General features: G+C 47.2%; 6 protein-coding genes across 6 annotated transcripts; 3 read left to right on the top strand and 3 right to left on the bottom strand.

Annotated features, from left to right (window-relative positions):
• Positions 1-665: 665 nt before the first annotated feature.
• On the top strand, positions 666-3530 carry F4812DRAFT_433467 (uncharacterized protein). The gene has a single exon (XM_047934638.1). The coding sequence runs from the start codon at positions 1246-1248 to the stop codon at positions 3079-3081; it is 1836 nt and encodes a 611-aa protein (XP_047788592.1). The 5' UTR covers positions 666-1245; the 3' UTR covers positions 3082-3530.
• Positions 3531-5109: 1579 nt separating this feature from the next.
• F4812DRAFT_433468 (Nitroreductase) lies at positions 5110-6958 on the top strand. The gene is made up of 2 exons (XM_047934639.1): positions 5110-6049; positions 6123-6958. The coding sequence occupies exons 1-2, from the start codon at positions 5522-5524 to the stop codon at positions 6438-6440; spliced, it is 846 nt and encodes a 281-aa protein (XP_047788593.1). The 5' UTR covers positions 5110-5521; the 3' UTR covers positions 6441-6958.
• An 855-nt stretch (positions 6959-7813) lies between these two features.
• Positions 7814-9020, top strand: F4812DRAFT_465635 (uncharacterized protein). The gene has a single exon (XM_047938463.1). It carries the CDS (start codon positions 8232-8234, stop codon positions 8961-8963), a length of 732 nt encoding a protein of 243 aa, XP_047788594.1. The 5' UTR covers positions 7814-8231; the 3' UTR covers positions 8964-9020.
• Positions 9021-9887: 867 nt separating this feature from the next.
• On the bottom strand, positions 9888-12409 carry F4812DRAFT_433474 (Metallo-dependent phosphatase). Its single transcript, XM_047934640.1, has 3 exons — positions 12110-12409; positions 10604-11973; positions 9888-10548 (listed from the first exon to the last, which is right to left on the bottom strand). Exons 1-3 carry the CDS (start codon positions 12122-12124, stop codon positions 10281-10283), a joined length of 1653 nt encoding a protein of 550 aa, XP_047788595.1. The 5' UTR covers positions 12125-12409; the 3' UTR covers positions 9888-10280.
• Positions 12410-13514: 1105 nt separating this feature from the next.
• On the bottom strand, positions 13515-17520 carry F4812DRAFT_460554 (uncharacterized protein; the record flags this gene model as incomplete). The annotated part of the gene is made up of 5 exons (XM_047937705.1): positions 13515-15691; positions 15750-16676; positions 16745-17048; positions 17102-17146; positions 17203-17520. The coding sequence occupies 5 exons, from the start codon at positions 17518-17520 to the stop codon at positions 13515-13517; spliced, it is 3771 nt and encodes a 1256-aa protein (XP_047788596.1).
• Positions 17521-17771: 251 nt separating this feature from the next.
• F4812DRAFT_433477 (CBS-domain-containing protein) lies at positions 17772-20406 on the bottom strand. Its single transcript, XM_047934641.1, has 4 exons — positions 19552-20406; positions 19352-19475; positions 19138-19287; positions 17772-19054 (listed from the first exon to the last, which is right to left on the bottom strand). The coding sequence occupies exons 1-4, from the start codon at positions 19792-19794 to the stop codon at positions 18381-18383; spliced, it is 1191 nt and encodes a 396-aa protein (XP_047788597.1). The 5' UTR covers positions 19795-20406; the 3' UTR covers positions 17772-18380.
• Positions 20407-21983: the final 1577 nt, after the last annotated feature.

The following is a 21983-nucleotide window of genomic DNA, read 5'->3' on the forward strand; positions in this document are numbered from 1 at the left end:
TTAAAATAAGGTAGCTTCTCGTACGCGCGTGTAACGTAATATGTAATTCGTAATGGCCATTGTGGTCAAGGTAGTAGATGCATGCTTAGAAGTAAAAACCACCACGTAGAAGTAGACCACCACGTAGAAGTAAACCACGTTCATACAAGTAAACATGTAAACGTACAAGTAACCCACCATACAAGGTGATAGTTCGAATCTAAGGTTAAGCAAATAACTCTTTTTTTTTTTTTCAATTCAACTTAGCTACTGCTACTGCTATTACTATTACCTTACTGCAGCCAAACCGCAACCTAATGGTATATATTACCTAAACGTCACATGATTTAAGCGTTTGAAAAATTTTCAAACGTTTGAGAATGTAAACGTTTATATATATATGCGTTTATTTTTTTCGTACTGTAATGCAACGGTCATAACACGGTTTACTGGGACCGTTAGATGCTGGTATGGTATCAAAGTTAGGAGCAGCCCTGGAGGTTTACACTGTCTGGCTTCTCTTGCACGTAAGACCCATACAAAGTACTCGTAAGTACACAGTATCCAGAAACCCCGTTCCACCTTTAATTGCTGCAGGTGTTAATCTGACCATCTGATAGGGCTTTTCGCTTTTTGCCCCTTCGGCCCCCTTCTTGAATCCCCTGTCATCATCACTTCAACAAAAAAAAAGATTGAAATACAGCAGATCGACACCTGAACAAGATAATTTCTTATTGACTGGACTGCTCTGATTCTGCAGGGAACCTCGTTTGCTGTCACGATATTATCGTGCACATACACTCTCCTTCTTTTTTTCTTTCCTCTTTAAACTCTTTCTCATAGTTGGATTGAGTTTATCCTATTACTTATTATTCACAGTTTATATTGTTAATCTCGGTTGATCGCTTAACTTCGACATAGTTTATATCATAGTTATATAAACGGAGGTTCCTTTGTACTCCGTGGTGCATTTTAGATATCACCACAACCTCTCTGTGAACCACCCCACATTCCCGTTGTCTACTTCGAGGCGGCCCCCAAGGAAATATTCCTTCCTCGGCAACACGACGCGTAAAGAGGAAGAGACAAAAAAGACAATTATTTCCAATTCCTTGAACCCCTGCCCCACCAATCAATTCCCCGACGAACGGTGTCAAGACTGTGGATTTTGCCTGTCACAGTTTTACTCGTTTCTGGTCGCAGCGAATTTAGTCGAATATTAGTACTTTTCAAAAAGCCGTACGAGATCACCATAATTCGATAACTATGTCGGTTGGAGTCGAGCAGCTAGTCGACCCATCGTCCGACTATGTGTTTGAGGAAGAGATTCGTACTCCTTCTATCGCACCGTCCCTGACGTATTCTGAAGACTCTGAAGATCAAGATGAACCCCAGGCACCAGAGGAAACTTCTCGAAGGCGACGTGCTTCTACAAGGCTAATTGCACAGAGCCCAGCAGACGTGCAGAGGATTACGGGAGAATCTACGCAGCAACTACTCAACCGATGCTGTGGTGGTGGATGCTGTATGAACGCACAGAAGAAAGAGCAAGGAGTCGAATATGAACGAGTTCCACTACCCGACAATGACGCTTTCCGATCTCTAGGCCTAAAGATCGATGAGATACCTACTACCCTAACTAAGGTTGCGGACATGCCTGAGCAGGTCACTTTCCTTCAGTCCATTAGACGTGTCTCGAATACCCCGTCGCCAACTGACTCGGCTGTGTCTTTCGGAAGTCAAGATAGCTCTCCCACCCTTGAGACTAAACTCCAAAACCTTAGCCTCGAGAACCTCGATACATCCATCCAACCTCCTTCTTTCGTCCAGCCTCATCATCCTTTCAATGTCTTCCCTGCGAAAATCCACAGTACCCGTGAACTGACGCGCCCCGGAGCTGAGAAGCGGACGTATCACTTTGATCTTGATATTACCGACTATCCCCATGGAGAAGGCGTCGACTTCAAGGTTGGGGGTGCCATTGGCGTCTCTGCTCCGAACGATACAGCTGCCGTGGACCAGGTCTTCGACTTGCTTTTGGTTCCGCGTTACTTGCGGGATAAGCCTGTTCTACTACGCACTACCCGTGGCCGATGGCCCACTGTTTGGGGCGAAGACAAGGCTCGCGAGCTAGTTACCACCCGACGGGATTTACTGACATGGTGTTCCGATATCCAATCTTACCCGCCCACCAAGTCGCTGCTGCGAGTTCTAGCTGAACACGCTCTCGACCCCAACGAGAAGAAGATACTCATGTTCCTCTGTTCTAGCCAGGGGCAGGGCGTTTTTTGCGACTTCCGCACTGGCCCTCACATCTCTCTTAGCCAGCTCTTGAGTGCTTTCCCCTCCGCTAAGCCACCTCTAGATTTGTTGTTCTCGGTACTCCAACAACTGATGCCACGGTTTTACTCCCTTTCCAACGACCCACACGAGTCCTACGGAATCAGGGATGGAAAGCAACACCGCCTTATTGAAATAGCTGTCACGGTTCAAGAGACTCCTGACTGGCGAGCGGGTACTCGAACTGGCGTTGGTTCTGGTTTCTTCGAACGTCAATGTCGGAAATTTTTAGAGCTCCAACGTGCGGGTGACAGCGCTCCTCAGCTATATATCCCGATGTTCAAGGGGCTTATGGCGAACCCGTTAGCCAAGGAATTTGTGTCAGATGGGCCGATGCTCCTTATTGGGGCTGGCGTCGGCATTGCACCATTCCGTGGTTTTGTCCAGCACCGGTTGAAGAATGCCAACTGTGCGAACAAGGTATGGGTCCTGCAGGGAGTCCGAGATGCCCTTGTGGATGAGCTATACGGTGGAGAATGGGGTGTTCACGAGGAAAGAGTGAAGAAGGTTGTGCAGAGTCGACGCGGCGAGAGCCGTTATGTCCAAGACGAGGTCAGCCATCAAGCAGACCTTGTATGGTCGATCATCAACTCGGTTGACGGACGCGTCTTCGTTTGCGGCAGCTCCAAGGGCATGGGAGAAGGTGTCGAAGAGGCGCTTATCAAGGTGGCTGTGAAGAAGGGCAACTTGAAATATGAGGAGGCCAAGAAATTCTGGGACTTAAAGAGAGAAGTCGGACAATACATCACTGAGACATGGTAACGACAGTGTTCCGCTGTCTTCCAACTGTCTAGACTGGGAGGGTGGACCTATAATGGGGATAGACATATGGTCACTCGGCTGGTCTCATAAAATTCGGGGGACTACAAAAGTCTGTTTTTATTATTCATAGCATGCGGCGTTATAAAATGCCTAGAGGCTGGGCGTTTGCGCAAGCTAGGCAGGGCAGGGCAAGGCAGGTCAGGTTAGGTTAGGTCAGGTTCGATTTACAGAGGGAGGGTATTTCTTTTTCAAGTTGGCGGCTTGGAAGCCTGCATGAGAGGATGCCAGGACCTCCGTGTGTACCTAAGATAAAAGCTGCAAGGCAATGCGATGCTTTACGCGATGCATTACATGATGCCTTTTCTGCCAATGAAGGGTGAAACTGTACATAAAGTTATATCGAGTACATAGATGAGTAAATCACAATATCAACCAAGATCTAATGTGTAGTCCAAGAAGCGCTTGAATGCACTGTGGGTATTAGTAAGAAGCCTAGTATAAATAAATGCTTGTAATACCAGAAACGGGGGTCAGCTCGACGTGGGATAAGCTAGAGCCGAGGAAAAATTACCACATTCGGAATTAGTTATATATATCGAGCTCGTGCCGTAGGATTATACTATTAGGTACTTTGGGTAGTTACCTTAGTTATACTATTGTTATAGTTTTTAGTCAGGCTGCGATAAGGCGTCTACGGAAAAGCCGCGTGATATGCTATGCGACAGAAATAAGGTTATGAAGCGATAGTTCGGCTACTTTTTATTAATATAAGGGTATTTGGTCACAATGTCTTGTAGCCGCGGTTAAATTTGCCGCAAAAGTAAAGTAACGGGCCGTATTGCAGAAAATATATTCCCTTCTGTACGCCAATGCCGAATAGTATACCCATGTGAGAGTAGGACTGCCGCATCGATAGTGCTCCCAACCACAATACTTGCGGCTGTACTCGCCGCCGAGACGCCGATGAGCCCAGCAGAAATTAAGAATATATTACCTTAGCGACGTAACTAAAGTGGTGTAATGGCGATAAAACAAGATGAGTTGTACCCAACTAAGCGCCATATAGCCAATATTCTCATACGAAGTTGCGACGTCAAGCGATTGCCGAACGCGCAAAGGCGGCTAATAAAGCGATAATAGTCGACTTTAGATGAATCGCGGGGTAAAACCGCGTGGTGAGACGGCGCTTTTTGTTACAAGCACTTTATACGAAAGAGCCTCACTTTCTATAGACCACTTATAGTAGTTGCGTCTATACTAAGAAAAGAACGGAAGCAAATCAAGATCAGACAAGGAAAAAAAAAAAGTCAAGTTTAAAATGTGACCAACAAACCGGGCAGCGAATCAGACAAGCCGAGGATGACGAGATCCGTAGGATGCATGGATCAGTAGGGAAATAAATGGGCCATGCTTAATTCAAAAGGAGAAAAAAAGGGGTTTTGTTAGGAATGGATTTCAAATGGCTTGGAAATCAGACCAAGACCAGTGGAAGAGGATTATGAATAAATGTGTAAGCAGTTATAGTTCGGGTCCGGCGTTATAGCATGAGCGGGTAAGGACCCACTCCGCAGCCCCTACCGAAACCTGGCCTTGGTAAGGTAAGTTTTGAACTTCCTGCTTGACCTGCCTAGTTAAACGCTTCACTTACGGATTTTGCGGATACAGGAAGGTGTTGCAACTCGTAAGATAGACTACAACCATCTTTCATGTCTATGTACCTACTCCTACCACTTTTTAGGCTTTATATTCAAAAAATAGAAAGTGCCTAAGGTACATGTAAGTTGGGTCGGGTACATACATTCTTACATCATGTGCCTAGATCACTAAAGAGGTACCTCATGTATTGTAGGATATATACTCTGTAGGATATATGCTTTGTACTACCTACCCACTAGGTACTGATGCAGGCAACCCTTTCTTTTAAGAGTGAACGGCTTACCAAAAGAGCAATTACCCATATAGAAGTGGAAATAGCCAACTGTGATAGGGGCTTAGGTACATTACGTAGGCAACTTCCGAACAGCCACTCTTGCTGGTATGTACCTACCCCTCGGTGAATTTCGTGATAGGATTACTACCTTTAAGGTATCGTGTTGGCGGGGCATTCGACACATGCTAAGGAAGTAGGGATACATATTGGCGACATAGAGCGTAGCTTCTGGACACTTCCTTCCCCCATTGTTCATGCAGCCATTCACCCTTTAGTACATCCGTTAGTACGTCGATTAGCAGCATTAGCACGTTAGAACACGTTTAGAGCACACCTCGCACTTTCTGTTTCCGATCATTAGCATAGGCACTATCTCCATAAGATCATAAGACATACCTGGTTAAGAGGTACCTAAGGCAGGTACAATCCCTTACTACCATACATTAATACAATACATACCTAGGTATAAGTGGGAAGTTCTACCTCCCCTTTTCAAATAAATAAACCACGATGCGCCCGCAGATTGTCACCTCAGCTATCTTCTCCTTCTCCAGATTCAGCACCACCTCGGCCACCACCTCTAAAACATCTAGTCTAGCCCTTAAGACCCTCGCAGCAACTTGTCCGCAGAGAGCTTTATTTACCTCCCAGTGCCCACGTCCTCAGTTGTCACAACAGGCTAACAAGACCGCCGCCACCACCTACACGCCTTCAACTCGCTTCAGCACCACCACTAAAATGGCTACTCAAGTCAAGGCCGAGTCCTTCCTGGACCACCTCAAGAACCGCCGCACCTACTATGCCCTCTCCAAGGAGCTGCCCATCTCCAAGGAGCGCATCCAGGAGATCGTTAAGCAGAGCATCTACGAGGTCCCTTCCTCTTTCAACTCCCAGTCTAACCGTGTCGTCGTCCTCTTCGGCGCCGAGCACGACAAGCTATGGGATCTCACCAGCGAGATCCTCAAGACCATCGTCCCTGCTGACGCCTGGGAGAGCACCGCTCAGCGCATGAGCGGATTCAAGGCTGGTGCCGGAACCGTAGGTTTCTGTCCTCTTCCCCTAATAATCTCTAATACGTTAGCGCAACGAGCATGGCTAATAATACAAATAGGTCCTGTTCTTCGAGGACCAGGAGGTCGTCCACAAGATGCAGGCCCAGTTCTCGCTGTACAGCGACAAGTTCCCCATCTGGGCGCAGCAGTCCGACGCCATGGCCCAGTACGCGATCTGGACCGCCTTCACCGCCGAGGGTCTCGGCGCCAACCTCCAGCACTACAACCCTCTGATCGACGCGAAGGTCGCCAGCGAGTGGGGCATCCCCGACCACTGGCAGCTCAACGCCCAGCTCGTCTTTGGCGGCCGCGCCGGCGAGCCCGGCCCCAAGGACCAGGTCCCCATCGAGGAGCGTCTCAAGGTCTTCGGTGCTTAAACGCGATACTCCCCCAACCAACCAACTGTCCAACCCATACGCATATCGTATATATATGATATGTATCCCCTATATATATCCCCAAATCCAAAACCTATAACGGTGTTTGTGTACGTCGAGAGTTCGTTACGAAATATTTTTACTTCGGAAAGAAAAGAAAGAACTCATAGACACTGGCTATTGTGGATAGAGAGAGAGAGAAAGAGAGCCGGCGGTTTTGTTTCGAGTCCTTCGCCCGCTCACACCGAGTTCCCTTTAGGTAGACTACCTCTTTACAAAGCGTTCAGCACCGATTAGAATAAACACCTAAATTAGTAAAATCAACCAAAACGAAGACTTTTCGTAATTGTTCAGAGTTTTTCGAAGTGATTTTAAAAGGATATATGATAAAAAGATGCCTAACTAACCTAATATGAAATAAAGAGCGAATACCCACCTTCTAGAGTATATAGAGTGGAAAGTTGAGCAGCACATACCTAGTATCTCCCATAGAGAACACCTCTTTATATATAAAAATCACTCATGTCCATATCACCGCCTCGTAAAGAATCGCGGTAGAAGTTAGGATGTTGAAATTAAATTAGTTGCGTAAAATAATCCCTTTTAAGAGCTGCTGTCGTTAGCCTTGAACTCTATAAAGTGGGAGAAACGTTAAACTCGTAGACGCGAGGGAATAAGAAAACTGGGGTTGTCATTACATATACAACAACCTGCACGGGAATGCATCACGGTGTATCATCAACGACGATTTATTGGGTAAGTCAAGGCTTGAGCTGCATTTACGAAGCTGGGAGGTGAGGTACTAACTACTGCCTACGTTTTTCTAAGTAGATACCTCGATATGGAAAGGTTAGAGGTTCGAGGATGATTTGGGGCTTGACGAGTACCTTAGGAGGTAGGTATAGATAGGGAGGTATTTTGAAATATGAGACACCGTCTAATGAATAGCTATTAGTGATTCTATTTTTTTTTATAAAAAAAAAAAAAAAAGCTTTCAAGTCATATGTTTGCTTATATGAGCTGCCTTCTCGATGAATAAGGGTCATTTCCCTCCCTCTATGACTCACCTCCTTCCTCGAAAGGGGGTGCAACCCTTAAAGTTGCACCTGTTCCTTACTCCTGAACATCAAATTCGAGCTGATTATGCGGGTGTGGTAATACGGAATGCAACTAACTGTCCGGGTTATGTCTCACCATGCGGCGGACCCACAATATTATCACAAGAGGGCCCCGAGATTAGACGCAGTCCGGGGTCCGGTTGGAACACAAACAAGCCGGAGCGGGGGACCCGCAAAAGACGGCCCCACTTGGATAAGGAGAGCATTTTTGATCCGATCTGCTTGGTTCACACTTGCAAAATTATGTGTCGTGCCTTCTCGTTCACTCGTTCATGGAAGTTACATGAGTCGGTACAGTGCCTGTCAGGCAGGAATACTTCCCTCCTTTTGAGGGAGGGTAGAAAAACTATAAAATAAACGCAGTCTTGTCCTCTTAGATTGTATTTCTTTTTCTCTCATTCTTCAGGGCTTTATATATTTACTCATTTACTCACTCACTCACTTGTTTGATCACCAGCAGACAAGAAGAGGTCTGTCTCAGTATTCTACTTCTGTAGAAGAAGCAAGGAATAGAGGATTAGGGACAATCAATACATACATACATACTTCTCAAGACACACAAATATCCCCTTCACGATTCCAGCAATACACTCGTTTCTTCTAAGGCCCCCTTTGTCTCTACTACCACCACCATCACCACTACTACTACTACCAAACTAGCATAGCGGCCAACATGTCGGACCGACCAAACAACGTCACCGCCGCCCCCGGCAGCAGCCGCAGATCCAACTCCGGCTTCGACTCCGGCTTCGGCTCTAACTCCAGCTCCAACCACAATGACAACACCCACAACCCTAACAACGCCAATCATAACAATACCAATACCAATAACAACAATGTCAACAATGTCAACCACTCCTCCTCCCCCTCCCCCTCCCTCTCTTCCCCCTCTTCTTCCCCCTCTTCTTCCCCCGCCTCCTCCAGCGACAACCTATCCAGCGACCCCGACACCCAGCCGGCCCTCGACGCGCGCGGCATCCCCACCTCGCGCCGCGTCCGGGTGCAGATGCACGAGTGCGAGGAGCTCGTGACGCTCTTCCGGCGCCACGTGGTGGCGGCGTACGCGTCCCTCTCCCCCTTCTCGCAGACGGGCCTGCGCGTCCCGCACGCCCGCCCCTGCCGCGTGTTCGCCGTGGCCTGCCGGCGCGGCCGCCCCGCCTTCCAGATCGCGCTCGACATGCGCGCGCTGGCCCCGCCGCCGCCGTTGCGCCGCGTCCTCCTGCGCCCCGGCGACGCCGCCGTCTGGGACGAGATCGCCGCCCGGACCGTCGACGGGGTCCGCGGCAGCGCGAGCGGCAGGCGTCGGTTCGTGGCTCTGCCGTGCGGCCGGTTCGCGGTTAGGTTTGTGAGGGTTAGGGCTGCGGATGGGGAGGAGGTGGGTGATGAGGAGTATTGGAATGCGTAGAGGGATGGGTTGGGTGTGGGTGTGGGTGTAGGTGTGTGGGAAATAGGGAAGGAGAGGGGGGGAGAGGGGAAGAAAAAAAAGGGGGGGATGAGAGATGAAAAAAAGGAAAAAAAGAAAAAAGGAAAAAAAAGGGAGAATATGTTTGGGCGCAAGCGGTTAGTATTGCAACACTTTCACTCACCATCACTACTTATCACCACGCGGTACTTACTAACTCTTATTTTCTTTCAGATGATCTTACCATGGAAAAAACCGAAAAACAAAAAAAACATTCAAATTGCTCAGCATGGCCTCATTCACTGCCCTCGGCCATGAATCGATGAATTCAAACACAGCGATCTCAATTCCATCCTACAAGCTAGAATTCGAAGCCCTGGATCAGGAAGCGGAAGCGGTATATCCATATATCTGCTAGAGCTAGCTATAGAGATAGGCACCTAGGAACTGAAAAAGGAACAAGCAAAAAAAAAAGTATTTTTAGGTCCCAAGAAGCCCTTTTTAACCATAGCCCACCTGTGATTGTACTTGTGCCCCTTAACTTGTTGCGTTCGTGAATAAAATAAGTAAACAAGCAAACAAATGAATGAATACAGTCGTAAACACGTTTGTAAGATTGCTCAACCGCAGCGTAGTTTTCGCCCTCCATGCTTCTTTCTACCTTGACGTCCTCGTGATAAGACAAGTTCATCTCTACCGCACGACAAAACGCCGTAGGTGCTTCTTTACATATAACCCTACCTAATCCATGTCAACCGTGAACCACATTCATCAAGAGGACAGACAGTCTGTCAAGGTCAAGTCTAAAAGAAGACGAAAAAAAAACCAACCGCAATCCTTGATTTTTTTATATCCACAATCCACTCGACACCTTATATATATACGCTACCCGCCAATCCCTCAATCATCGTATGTATAATACACGACAATCGGAACACTATAGCCTCCCCCCTTTCCTCCCTATTCAACCACTTCTATAGTCAGCTCCAAAAACGCCCCTGAGCACCCCCCCCCCCCTTTTTTTTTTCTTCTTATTTTTTCCACGTGTACTCGACGTATACACATACACACATACATACATACTGCCATCAACTAGCATCGTGGAACGCCAACCCGATCTTATCATAGACTAGCCCAAAAAAATCGCGAGTTACCTAGCAGTCATCATCCAAGCTCCCCGCCCGACACGAAGAGCAAAGCAGAATTGAGATGGCATTACGTCGTAAAGAGTTTTTAAAACTTCCTTCAAAAAATTTCGAGATCCTCCCGATGATTTAGGACAGGTTAGGTTTGTTTAGGTTAGATTAGGTTAGGTACTTTTTAGCTCTGTTCTTTAGGAGCTATAACGCTACCACCGTCGACGATAATTTGTTCGTCGACGCGAGCTGACGTATCGCCGTATTCGACCCGTTTGTAGGTTGTGATTCGGGCTTCGTTCATGTCGATGTCAAATAAGCGAACCCGACGAATGAAGCCACCATACCCGCCATACCCTCCAAATCCGGCGCCACCACCGTAACACATCCACAACTCGGGCTTTTTCGTCTCCTTATTAGACGAAAGCATGCAATACTCATTGGCATGATCGCTAGAAAGTTCAACGTTAGCAAGTAGTTAAAAAGGGGGGTGTAAGAAATACATACTGTCCACAGCTAAGCATAACGACACCCTGCTCGACCAAGGCATCGCGAAATCCAGAGTTGTAAGTGGGGGCCGTAACGCCTTCCCGTAGTTGACCCACATATTGCGACTCCTCATCCCTGTATTCCGGCAGAGGGATATGAATAAAGGCGATATCCATGTGGATATGAGTATACTCCTTGTGCTTCTTCTTCAGACTCTCGGAAGTATGTCTGAACCAGTCAATTTGGCTCTTTTTGATCCAATCATAGCCGCTCCATTGTCTCTCATCCGGAGAATAAGAGTGGGAATCGAGCAAGTATATCGTAAGAGCGGAATGTTGTGAGCTCCCCTGGGCGAGGACCTCGATAAAGTAATTACCAACCCCGTCAATATCGTCTGGTCCGGCTACGGATAACGAGTATGGCAACTGCTCGATCAGTGCCATCTGCCCAGCTCTGGGTAGTGATCCTTCATCGTCATGGTTGCCGAATATGGATACGTAGGGGATTTTGCGCTTGATGAGTAGCTGTGCATATTTGAAAATGGCCGATTGCGCATCGGGGGCGGTATCTCCATTCACCTGATCACCACTAAGCACAACCAGGTCCGGCTTCTCTTCGTCTAGCAACTTGGACACGAAATCCAAAGTTCGCAGATCTGCCAGGCAGGGTCCACCTGCATACTCGTCCGGAACCGCATCTCTACAATGACCAACGCCCGTGCTCAAATGAAGATCTGCCAGCTGCATTATCTTGAATTTGCCATTATCCCTCACTCGCGGTTGGGGCTTCGTAGGCGCAATAGGGCTTCCCTGGCGGACTGTGATATGGGCACTTGGTATATCTGGGCCAGTCTGAAGTAATAACGGGGTATTCTGTAACTGCCAGCCATCTCGAACTTCGACAGCGTCATCGCCGAAGACAACGTCGACGTCCGTAACAGCCTGCTTCGAGTCGCTCGCCGTCCGCTTAGACGACCTAAGTACCCATAAACCCGCTGAACGGGACTCCCACTTTTCACCCGTCTGCCCTTTAGTTCCTGTCGAAGGATCCAGTCGACCCACCGTGACACCCACGACCACCTTGTCGTCCGCCTCCAGCTCCTCCTCTTTCTTCCTCTGGACGTGGATATAGGCCTTGGAGATCCACGACTGATCCAGATAGAGGTTCTTCTCGACCCTGTGCCATTTTTGAGGGTCAAGCTTGCAGGAAGAAAACAGGTTGACTTTGGAACACTGGGTAATCGTTACGTCGGTGACGACTTGGCCATGGTGATGCTGGGGCATATACTCGTGGACGGAATTCGGGAGGAGTCGAAAGTTCCGATCTAGGAGGAAGATGACGAAGAATGCGAAGACGGCGGCAGCGGCGAGCTGGGATATGGTGCGCACCTAAGCAAGAAAAAAAAAGGGGGGGGGAGGATTGTCGTTAGCTTTTTTTTTTTTTGAGCCGGGTACCTAGCGCTTAGCTAGAAAATGCGGTGAGGCATATACTATGCTTATTAGGACTTATTAGGAATCAACTTACTATCCGTCGCGTCATGATGTTTGATATGAATAAGGTCGGCTAGATTCAGGTAAATACGGTGTGTTAACACAGTAGCGATGTCGTAGTGATGAACGCCAGGGGCCAATCATCTTCAGCCGTGCGCATTTAGATGATATTGTTTTCAAACCTTCAACTTTTACCAAGTCGTCGGTAGGAAGGTTGAAGAATACTATATTAATATGGTGGCGTTGTATAAAATGTTAAACCAAGAAAGTGTTTAAATGGTTATAAAGCAACTTCCGAGGACCTAATGTAAAGGTAAAAGCTGTACTAGGTACCTACACCTAATGGTAAAGCTAAAAAAGCTACCTAACGGCAGCTTGGAAGGAGACAGGGAAGTATTTCCGATAATCTGGGGAATCGCGGCCAAATACATGCCAAGACATGCCTATCCTTCCTAGATCTAGCTTATAGGCGCCTCGTTACACATGCATTTAGCGAGCGTCGGAGCTAAGCCCATTCACATGCTGATAAGACAAGCTCACCACCATTTCCCCTATAACGATACATACCTTAGGAGGTAGGTAAGGTAGGTATTCAATATATCAGATGGAATAATCTAGACTTTGAAGCTCACCAATAAATATCCATCTACTGCGTTGTACAATCCTACCTCTGTCTTGACACGATAGGCAGGTAAGTTTAGGTACCTTAGGTACCTAGGTAATTAATAGATAAAGGCAGAGAGTAAGCAGCTATTAGGAACAAACTCAGTCCGTAAGTGAAAGATCATGGCCACTCGCTTCTGCAGTTGTTATATTAGACGATGAAAGAGGATTGAGTAAGCACCGGGCGTAAATGTCTTCCAATCCACTAATCGGAATTATTCCTTCGATGTATCGTACTCGTAAGTTATAAATACCTGAATATAACCCAAGTACACAGAGTTAACGAACTGCAATGTGTTAGTTACAGCTTGAATAGTAACAACTACAAGTCCTAGGCAAAAACACTATAAACAGGAACAAATACGGGAGACCTTTTTTCTCTTTAGATAAGCCTTCGCCGATATCAATATCGAATAAACGCTTACGTAGAAACATGCCAAAAAAAAAAAAAAAAAAAAAGAGCAGCCAGAAACAAACAGTAATACCAGCCATAATTCTCCATAGTCTATTTACTGATTGCTACCTCCTAATCTATTCAGACGGTAGCATCTTATTAAGAGAAAACAAGCCGCGAATCCCGCACACCTTCCATCCATCCATCCATCCATGCACCATGTCCACCCACTCACCTCCCTAACCCTATTCTAAACCCTATCGTGACCAATACTGACTGACTGAGTATTGCCTTCATAACACATAACAACTAACTCCCCTCTAAACAATCCACTCACTCACTCACTACCTAGATAACTAAGCTTCCCCTAAGCCAGGACCCATTAGCCCTCACGCTTCGCCGTATTATCAAGCATCAAAAGCTCGTCGGTTATATCCCATAGTTGCGCCGTTCTATCGGCGCGGGCATTCGTTCGCCGACTCTGGTTTCGCGCCCTACCGCACCAAAGCCCGTCTGTCTCGGTATAGGGCTTATCCTTACTTCCCGGGACCGCTTGCTTCTTCATATATTGGCGTATTCGATCTTCAATCCCCTCTCGGTCCTGGCTTTCGTCCCCATGCCATAAGCCCAAGCCGCACCGCCCCTTCTGTTCGTCGTAACGGTGACTAGGCCCGTCCACTTGCCCCTTGCCGTTGATATCCTCCTCGGCGTCTTCGAAGACGTCCCCGTCGCGGAGCCCGCGAACCCGCGCTGTGAATTGCTTAAAGACGGCGACTCGCTTCTCTGCCGCTTCGGCCCTTTCTCGCCACATTTTCGATTCTCGTTTTGCTGCCCTGAGCTGCTCGCACAGTCTCCCGATATCCATGTTCTCGCGCGCTTCCAGCTGCCGTCGTAGCTGAGTATTTTCTTCCATGCGGTGTTCGAGCTGCTTCTGCAGGTGGCGAATCTGCGTGTGGAGTATTGAATTGCCACTTCCAGGCCGAGGGCTCGAGGTCGACACTCTATCGTCGTCATTCCTATAACGCGATGCGGGGGAAGATGTATAGGGTCGGCTGAAATTGATATGGTGCGCGATCGGAGGTTCCTCGAGGGGAAGAACCATAGTTCCTAAGCTCGGCGGCTGGTCAAGTTCTCGATCCCGCGCAGGAATCAGATAAGTCTTCGAGCTCTGTGGTGTTTTCCTCGAAGCAGAACTATCGCCTATAGAACGCAACGAAACGTAAGGGGTTTTAGCTGACGTGCTGTCGATATTTGCGCCTGCAAAACCTGGACTGGAAATTCTGTCGTCCACTAATAACCCCGGCGCCATACTTCGGGTTGGTGTCGCCGGAAGCTGAGACCCCCCTCTAGAACCATCAAAAGCGTTTGACGGCGTGCTAGTTCTTGCCGTGTTCCTTGATCTAGGATATTTCGACGGCGAGTTGCTTGCAGAATATGGAGACCGTACACCGATGCAGTCGCGTCCAATTCTACCAGGAAGCATAGTTCTGGAGCTCACCGGAGAATCATAGATGGTATTATCAAACAGCGCAGCTATGGCCTTCACTGATCCTGGCGTCGGCTTCGAACTCGAGCGATATAAAACCGGCCTACTCATCCCCTCGAAGATACTCTTGTCGGGCAATAACCTCGATTTATGTGGAGAAACCGGTTCCCTTGAAGGCCTAGGTCGAGGGGAATTTTCGCATACGCTCTTTTTCTCGGATAAAAGTCCAGCTGGGTTTTGCTTCCTTTCGCTTGGCCTATCTGCGATTTGCTGTTGCCATTTTGGTGTGGATGGTTCCTTGTCTCGTCTCACGAATGATTCCTCGCTCTGTCGAAGACTACTATTGCCTGGACTACGTCTCAAGCGTCTTTCCTTTGCGGATCTTGCTAGAGACTCCGTGCTGGTCTTACTGGCCAGACTTAAAGCTTTCCATTTTCCAACGTAGTCAATATCTTGCGTTGAAGTATGAATATAGTCCCTAGCTTGACTGCTATGATAATCTTCAGTCGACAGGGATGACCTAGCTGAGGTTATGGTTTTCTTTGATGGAGACTTTTCAAGTATTCTAGGCTCTTTGGCTTTTGGTGTAGCATAATCGTATCGTAAAGAGTATCCTTCATTGTCGCCAATTTCGACGATGGATGACTTGACGCTATGAAAAGTTAACTCGCTTCCAGATAGTATATGACTCAATGAGCTTCTGTTGTGGAGAACCGAAGGATCCTCGTGCGCATCCATACGAGATGGCCGCACCCTGGTCCGGACTCCAGCCTCGCTCTCACCGCTACCCGACGCTCTGTCAAGGCCTCGGTTTTCTGGGGCGCTCTCAATACTGTCCCTGAGCAAACTTCGCTCAGCAGACGACGCTGTTAGATGAGACGTTTGACCTACACTTACTGCATATTGACTGGCCGACGGGCTTTCCTCAGCTGTAGGTGAGAGGCAGTTTTCTAAAATCCTACTTGGAGCTTTATGGGAAGCGCAAGAACTGGACGGTCGTGATCGTTGTCGGTTTAGCGATATGGGCTCAAGGTGATTTCCTGTAGTATCTCGATGTTTGTATAAGCTAGCCCCTATTTCTAATAATCAATACACACAACGCTGCAGACCATGAATAATACATATACTTACTAGGCATGGGAGTTGGATTTCTAACTAGAGGAGAGACGCTTCTACCTTTTCGCTTATGCGAAATCACAATGCCGTTCCATTTAGGTGGCTTTCTTGAAGGGAATGAGTCTGAAGCTGAAGAACCTAACTTAGTCTTGTTCGTCCTATGCTGGGCGAAATGATCACGCCTGCTGATCTTCAGGGTGCCAAGGCTCCGCATTTGCTGAACCACCTCCCTCCAATGTACTATTAACATCTCCGTGATGTTATTAGCGACATGTATCTTATCAACCGTAAAGCTAGAGGGCGCATCTTCAGTTCGAGATTTAGATTTCCTATGCTTGTGCCTCTCTTTTCGGGACTTCGGGGCAGATACCGGGAGCAGTACCAGTCCAGCAGCGGGGTCTGCTAAATTCATGCTGTAGGAGTCGATAAGATCATTGATCAAGAGAGGGCCGAATACTATGCTTAAAGCATTATATCCCATCAAATCGGCCGTGGGGAGTGGCCTACCGTTTTCATCTTCTCGAGGAGCATTCTCAGCAGCTCGGCCGACAAGACATAATAAGCCGAATACGGCACATATCAGCTCCCTCTGGTACTGTGATCTGACGGTCCCAATAGCGAGTGCAATCAACCGTGCGCGCAGCTTAGTTTCTCTAGTCTTAGCGAGTTCGGGATCAGCATGTAGTTGGCTGTGAATTGCAACCAAGGCATCGAAAAGAGACAATGAGCCCAGTATGCCTCCAGGTAGCCCTGCCAGAAATCTTTTGAAAGCGGAAGCAATATCATGAGCACTGCATTCAATATGCGAAGGAAGGTTAGGACATCGGGTCGTAATTGAGATGGCATCTGCACCTTTTGCATCCCTATCGGGGCAGTAGTAGTCATAGAGGATGCCCACAACTCGAGCGGAGCCTGGTACCCGGAAAATTCCTCTTGTATCAGCTACCACGAGCGTGGATCAGCTTACGGACTAATATGACTATTGAAAGAATTATTGGAAAAGCCTTTACCTTGTTGTACAAGCGCTTGCGCGAGCGCACGGAAGCAAGTCGGCAGCACCAAGGAACAAGGTGCGTACTCGGTAGGTAAGTAGAATATACTCTTTCCGCATAATCGCACTAGGTCTCGGAGGGTTTCACCTTTAAGCTCGCCCTTTTTGGTGTGGTGTATAAGATTCATAGCAACATCACTGACGCTTCGCCGACGCCTCAGCTGTCGTGAATCCGAGCGGACGAGTATAGTCTGTACTGATTGGCCAGACGATGTTCGCCGTAGAGCTTTCGAAAACCAGCTCGGTCTTCTAGTGGGAAGGGACTTAATGATGTTATTATAATTGGCCATGTTGTTGTATATTTTGCCTTACTTACCGCGTCTACAGGGAAGTCTCTAGTCACGAGTAGCCGGATACCATACTGGAATTTCAGTCAGTTCATCCGTTGACCGAAGACGACCGAACGGAATGCATCACCCTCTTTGCGAGTCGATTATATTCGTGAACGAACTCATCCCTGCTTTCTGCCTCCTCGCCCTCCGAGAGGAGCCCTAACTCGCCGCTGGAAGACGTCCAAGTATTACTCTTGAAGTCAAGAGGATGGTCCGGGGCAGCGAGTGACTGCGTGGAAGTTAACTCTGCTTGTGGTTTGATAAATGTTGATTGCGAGAGAGGGCGTCTTTGTTGGTAAGGAAAAGGGCGTGAAGACGTGGAGCGGTTAGCAGGAGGTGTAGACGCATTTTCTTCCAAGGGAACTGGAGCCGTATTATAATGGTAAGACTGCATCTGATCCATTGGATAAGGAGTAAATTGTAGATATAGAAGACAACGAAGATATTGGATAAGGGGATGGGTATTGCGCAATAGGAAAATGCATCAATGATTGATGCATTTGGTGTATATAGGACTAAGAACCTCTGCATACTTGAAGCGTGCCTATCCTTCCTTGCTTTAAACACAACCTTAGAGGAAGTGACAAGCAATAAGAGGCGATAGTAGCTTCTATTTTGTATACAAATGCGCTATATGAAGGTACGATACATGTTAGGTAGTTAAGTGCAGCAGCAGTTCAACATAGCATTAGGTAGGATATAGAGAGAGACGAGGTAGAGGTGTGTGTAGAATGGCAGACATATACACCTTCTATACCTACCTAATGTAGGTATGTGGTATGTAGCTAATTAGGATACATACAAATACCACCTACCTCAGGTGGTTTAACTGGCCGGTTAGGTAAATGGTTATATCATAAACCTAACCTTTGAATGCTAAAAAAAAAATCTATTGTACTCTTAAATAACGTGCCATACCTGTCTCATGGTTAGGTACCCTAGGTAAGGTAGGTAGTAGATCCCGACATTTTCATCTTCTACCAAGCCGTGCCCCCTTCCCCAATCTAGACCTTGTAATCCCTCCCTTAACCCAAGCGTATTCGTACTCGATTTAGATCAGCGTGAGGATATGGAGAGAAAGAAAACCATGCGGGCTCAAAAGGAACTGATCCTTATCAACCACTTTAGTCTTTCGAACGCCAAACTCCCCTATAATGCCTACTAATAACACACTATCACTCCGTGACCTCGTATTCCGTCGTTTCCAGTTTCCAAGGTATCGTAGCGTCATTACAAAAAGCGTCGAGTTACCCCATCAGCTCGTTACGGCGGTGCGGAATGCTCAATTTCGTCGCTAGTAACGCCGGTAAACAAGACGTACTTGAGGATGTCAGACAGCGAAATGATGCCCTTCAGATGCCAATTATCGTCAATCACTACCAACCTATGCACTCGAGACTGGCGCAGCGTGACGAATATCGAATCAAGCCTGTCATCCTCTTGACAAGTGTAGATCCCTTGGAAATCTTCCGGTCTCTTCGTCAGCGCTTCTCCCACTGTCGATTTCAACTCGTCATATGCGCCTCCCTTGATACAAGGTATAACGTCGACCGCCTCAAACACGTTAAGTACAACATTATTCTTGTCAACAATGGGTACCGCAGAGATGTTATGCACCACCATCAAATTGATTACTTCCAGGACGGAGTCCGTCATCTTAGCGGTTGCGAGATTGGTATACGTTCCCAGCCCGATCTCCCGAACGGGCTGCTTAAGAAGCATAGTATGTTGCTCCGTGTTAACGGCGATGAATTTGAGTATTCGGTACTGTGTAATGACGCTCACGACTGTTTCCCTCTCTGTTTCGTGATCGATATCGACGAGGGGAATACGACGAGCGCGACTCTTAAGCATACGGCTGCACGCTTCGTAGAGCGGCCTTGACGGGTGGACGGACACCGTTTCTAGGGGAAGCACACCAATTGCTTTTTCGATATCTTAAGCAGCTAAAGCGTCAGCGACATACCAATTCAATCCACAAGTCCCTAACTAACACATTCGCAATTCGGGCGCAACGTACCGCGAAGACTGCTCAATCTAAATTTCTCTACATCGTCGATATGTTCGGGGAATTGACAGTAATATTGTATCAAATTTATATAATCAGTCGCGGTAAGTAGGCCGGCGAACCTGGACTGCTGAGAATCCCAGAGAGGCGCGGACACGATTCCTAGTAGCTCACGTTAGGGGCTGTTCGAGCCGTCGCGGGACATACATGCGTGTATTGGAAGTACCATTCTGGATCAAAATGTCCAAGCTCTTTTTGATTAGTAGATCATTGTCGAGTATGATGAGGCGGAAAGATAGCGGGAGGACATCGTAGCTAGTTCTGACTCGAAGAAAGTTGCGCAAGCCTTTCTATAAAAACGGAAAGTCGTTAGCCAATTACCAAGACATAAGGCAAAGACACATATAACACATGGTAACCACTTACTAGGCCTTGCAACTGTTCTTCATCGATGGGACTCGTTGGCATCGTTGGAACAGGAGTTGTACGACTCCGAAATTTAGGTCTAAGATACGATGATGGCTGCACAAAAGGAAGCTCGTGACCTCGAGATAGCGGCGGTATGTAAGAGGGCAAACCCGAAGACATGGCAGGGGCTGGAGCGTTTGGCGCGCGCTGTGGCTCGTCGGCCGGTGCATTGTTAGACTCACGGCTCGAAGGGTCGTCCATTATCTACTTTTTTTTTCCAGGTACGCTTCCTCTTTTGGGGTCGTTGGGGTTCGAGCCAGGTCAAGCGGAAGCTATTGGTGGAACGCCCGTCTTCCCGGGAGGCGTGCGACTGGAAAGTTTGCAGCAGGTGTAAGCTTGGTAAAGTCTTCGGTGTAGGAGGCACTTCTTTTGCTGGGGTGAGCTTGGGGAAGAAGAGGGGGAGGGGGTGGGGAGAGTAAAAAAAGGGTTTTTGTTATCGGGTAAGGGATCCGGGGTTCTTTTTTTTTGGTCTGGGGATTGGAGAATGAGATACTAACTAGGTGGTTTTAAATTGGAAGCAAGCTTGAGAGTTGCTAACTGAGACAAGATGCAGAGACATGGAACATGGGATATGAATAGGAATGGTGACAGGTTGAATCGGTGGTGATGATGGTGATGGTGAGGTTTAACAGCGATAAGAACAAAGGGTTCAAGATAATAGATAATGGATAATGATACTAGGTACCTTAGGTACCTACATAAGGTTAGTAATAAGATCAGACTATCATGGGCCACATTAAATGCCACATAAATAAGCCTCAGGTACTTATCTTAGGTACCTACCTAGGTACCTTCACTCACAGTGGTTTGAACTTTGAAGCAGATGTTAGAGGGCAACTGCAGTCTGCAGTCTGCAGCTTCGGGTAGTACTAACGCTGCCGATAAGCGCGGCTACGTAGGGGGTTTACGCCTATGGAGATGCCTACAAGGTAGCTTTTTTATTTTATTAGTCGAAATAGTCTTAAAATCATTCGGGGACCCTTGTCTCGTATTGGCTGACATAGATAACATAACACCTTAGGTTAGTTTGACCTACCCACCATATCTAACAGGAGGCATAGTGAAATCGGTTGATACATTGGATTGCTTACATGTATCATGATGTATGCATGGTAAAGTTGGAGTATATGCCTCTAGGTAGTAAACAAGTACTTGAGTTAGTTACCTGGATTAGGTAGTTATACTCGCGGAGGTGATTTGTTTGATGTTTTATAATCTGGACCAGCTCATTGTTGATATACATAGTAAACTTGCAATAGAGACCAGATAGATAATTGGTCTATAATTGTAGCACAGTAGTTGCATTCTCAATCATCTTTGCTCCTCTTTCTATTTCTACTTCAACGGAACTATAATAAGACAAGATCGCCCACTCGCCAACCAGCAGTGTAACGGGTCGCATGCACATGCTTGGATACAGCCGAGACCCTCCCCTCCTATGTCTACCTAAGGTATGCACTTATTTCAAGCTAACCTCCAGATCGCCGGAGAAAAACATATTCGGCAACTTTAAATCGATGCATAGGAGGAAGATAAACAATCAAGTGACCTATCATATCGTATTAAAGATGTGATGTAACACCGAGGGGACACAGAGGTGTCATCTAAAGGAAAAAAAAAAGATCTCTGCTTGACGAGGGCTGGGGAATATCAGTCAATCGTCGAGCCAAGGTTTTTCAAATAAGAGGCAAAGGTGTATCATCGCTCGTTCAATCGGCAACCATTATCCTGGGGGGTAATATCATGAAGGCAAAGCCATTGAAGGACAGAATGTCTCATCGAGGTCTAGACTGCCTACTAATTTACTTGATCATCAAGATGGTGTGGAATAAATAATAACCTCAAGTAAACAGTAGCAAAACATGAGGGGCGAAGGTTGTCGTCATCCAGTAGTACGACTGTGGAAAAGGAGCCTAGACATCAATTAGCATAGCAGAGAACATTAGGCAGTTAGAGGTGTACCAGAGGTGTTGGATTGATCGGATATTAAGTACTTTAAATCTCTATCTTTCTAGCCTTAGCTTTTTAAGACGGGGGCAGGACCTTGTGACTCAATCCAAGCAATGCCGGTGGTCATAAGCAGAAGTATCCCACCTATTCTGCAGAGTCAAGGAATGGTTAGCTGCTGAGAATTGGGAATAGCTTCAATTCGCGGGGGGATAGTGCAATATCATGACAAAGATTTGCCTGATCTTGGTTACTATCAGACGGAAAGCTGCAGAGTGGATGGATGGGACGTCATATCTTTGAGACAGAGGGTGGATACTCGCTTTCACAAGCTAAATTAGCGAGCTATAGCGGCAAAGGTACATTACATAGTAGGTATCTTTTGCTATCTGTGGTGTTTGTGTTTAAGCTTATTAGCTCAGAGCTGCTCATAACTGCTCATC

The sequence above is a fragment of the Daldinia caldariorum genome, assembly GCF_022478825.1.
Source record: "Daldinia caldariorum strain CBS 122874 unplaced genomic scaffold F4812scaffold_12, whole genome shotgun sequence".
NCBI classification, from domain to species: Eukaryota; Fungi; Ascomycota; class Sordariomycetes; order Xylariales; family Hypoxylaceae; genus Daldinia; species Daldinia caldariorum.

What these genes read in the sequence shown, in the direction of transcription:
- F4812DRAFT_433477 (XM_047934641.1), bottom strand. Translation starts at nt 19,794, where the DNA reads ATGGACGACCCTTCGAGCCGTGAGTCTAACAATGCACCGGCCGACGAG. An exon ending in GGACATTTTGATCCAGAATG is followed by an intron (nt 19,288 to 19,351) that starts GTACTTCCAATA and finishes GTGAGCTACTAG; the next exon opens with GAATCGTGTCCGCGCCTCTC. An exon ending in TAGATTGAGCAGTCTTCGCG is followed by an intron (nt 19,055 to 19,137) that starts GTACGTTGCGCC and finishes TAGCTGCTTAAG; the next exon opens with ATATCGAAAAAGCAATTGGT.
- F4812DRAFT_433467 (XM_047934638.1), top strand. Translation starts at nt 1,246, where the DNA reads ATGTCGGTTGGAGTCGAGCAGCTAGTCGACCCATCGTCCGACTATGTG.
- F4812DRAFT_433474 (XM_047934640.1), bottom strand. An exon ending in GTTATGCTTAGCTGTGGACA is followed by an intron (nt 10,549 to 10,603) that starts GTATGTATTTCT and finishes TGAACTTTCTAG; the next exon opens with CGATCATGCCAATGAGTATT.
- F4812DRAFT_433468 (XM_047934639.1), top strand. Translation starts at nt 5,522, where the DNA reads ATGCGCCCGCAGATTGTCACCTCAGCTATCTTCTCCTTCTCCAGATTC. An exon ending in TCAAGGCTGGTGCCGGAACC is followed by an intron (nt 6,050 to 6,122) that starts GTAGGTTTCTGT and finishes TAATACAAATAG; the next exon opens with GTCCTGTTCTTCGAGGACCA.
- F4812DRAFT_465635 (XM_047938463.1), top strand. Translation starts at nt 8,232, where the DNA reads ATGTCGGACCGACCAAACAACGTCACCGCCGCCCCCGGCAGCAGCCGC.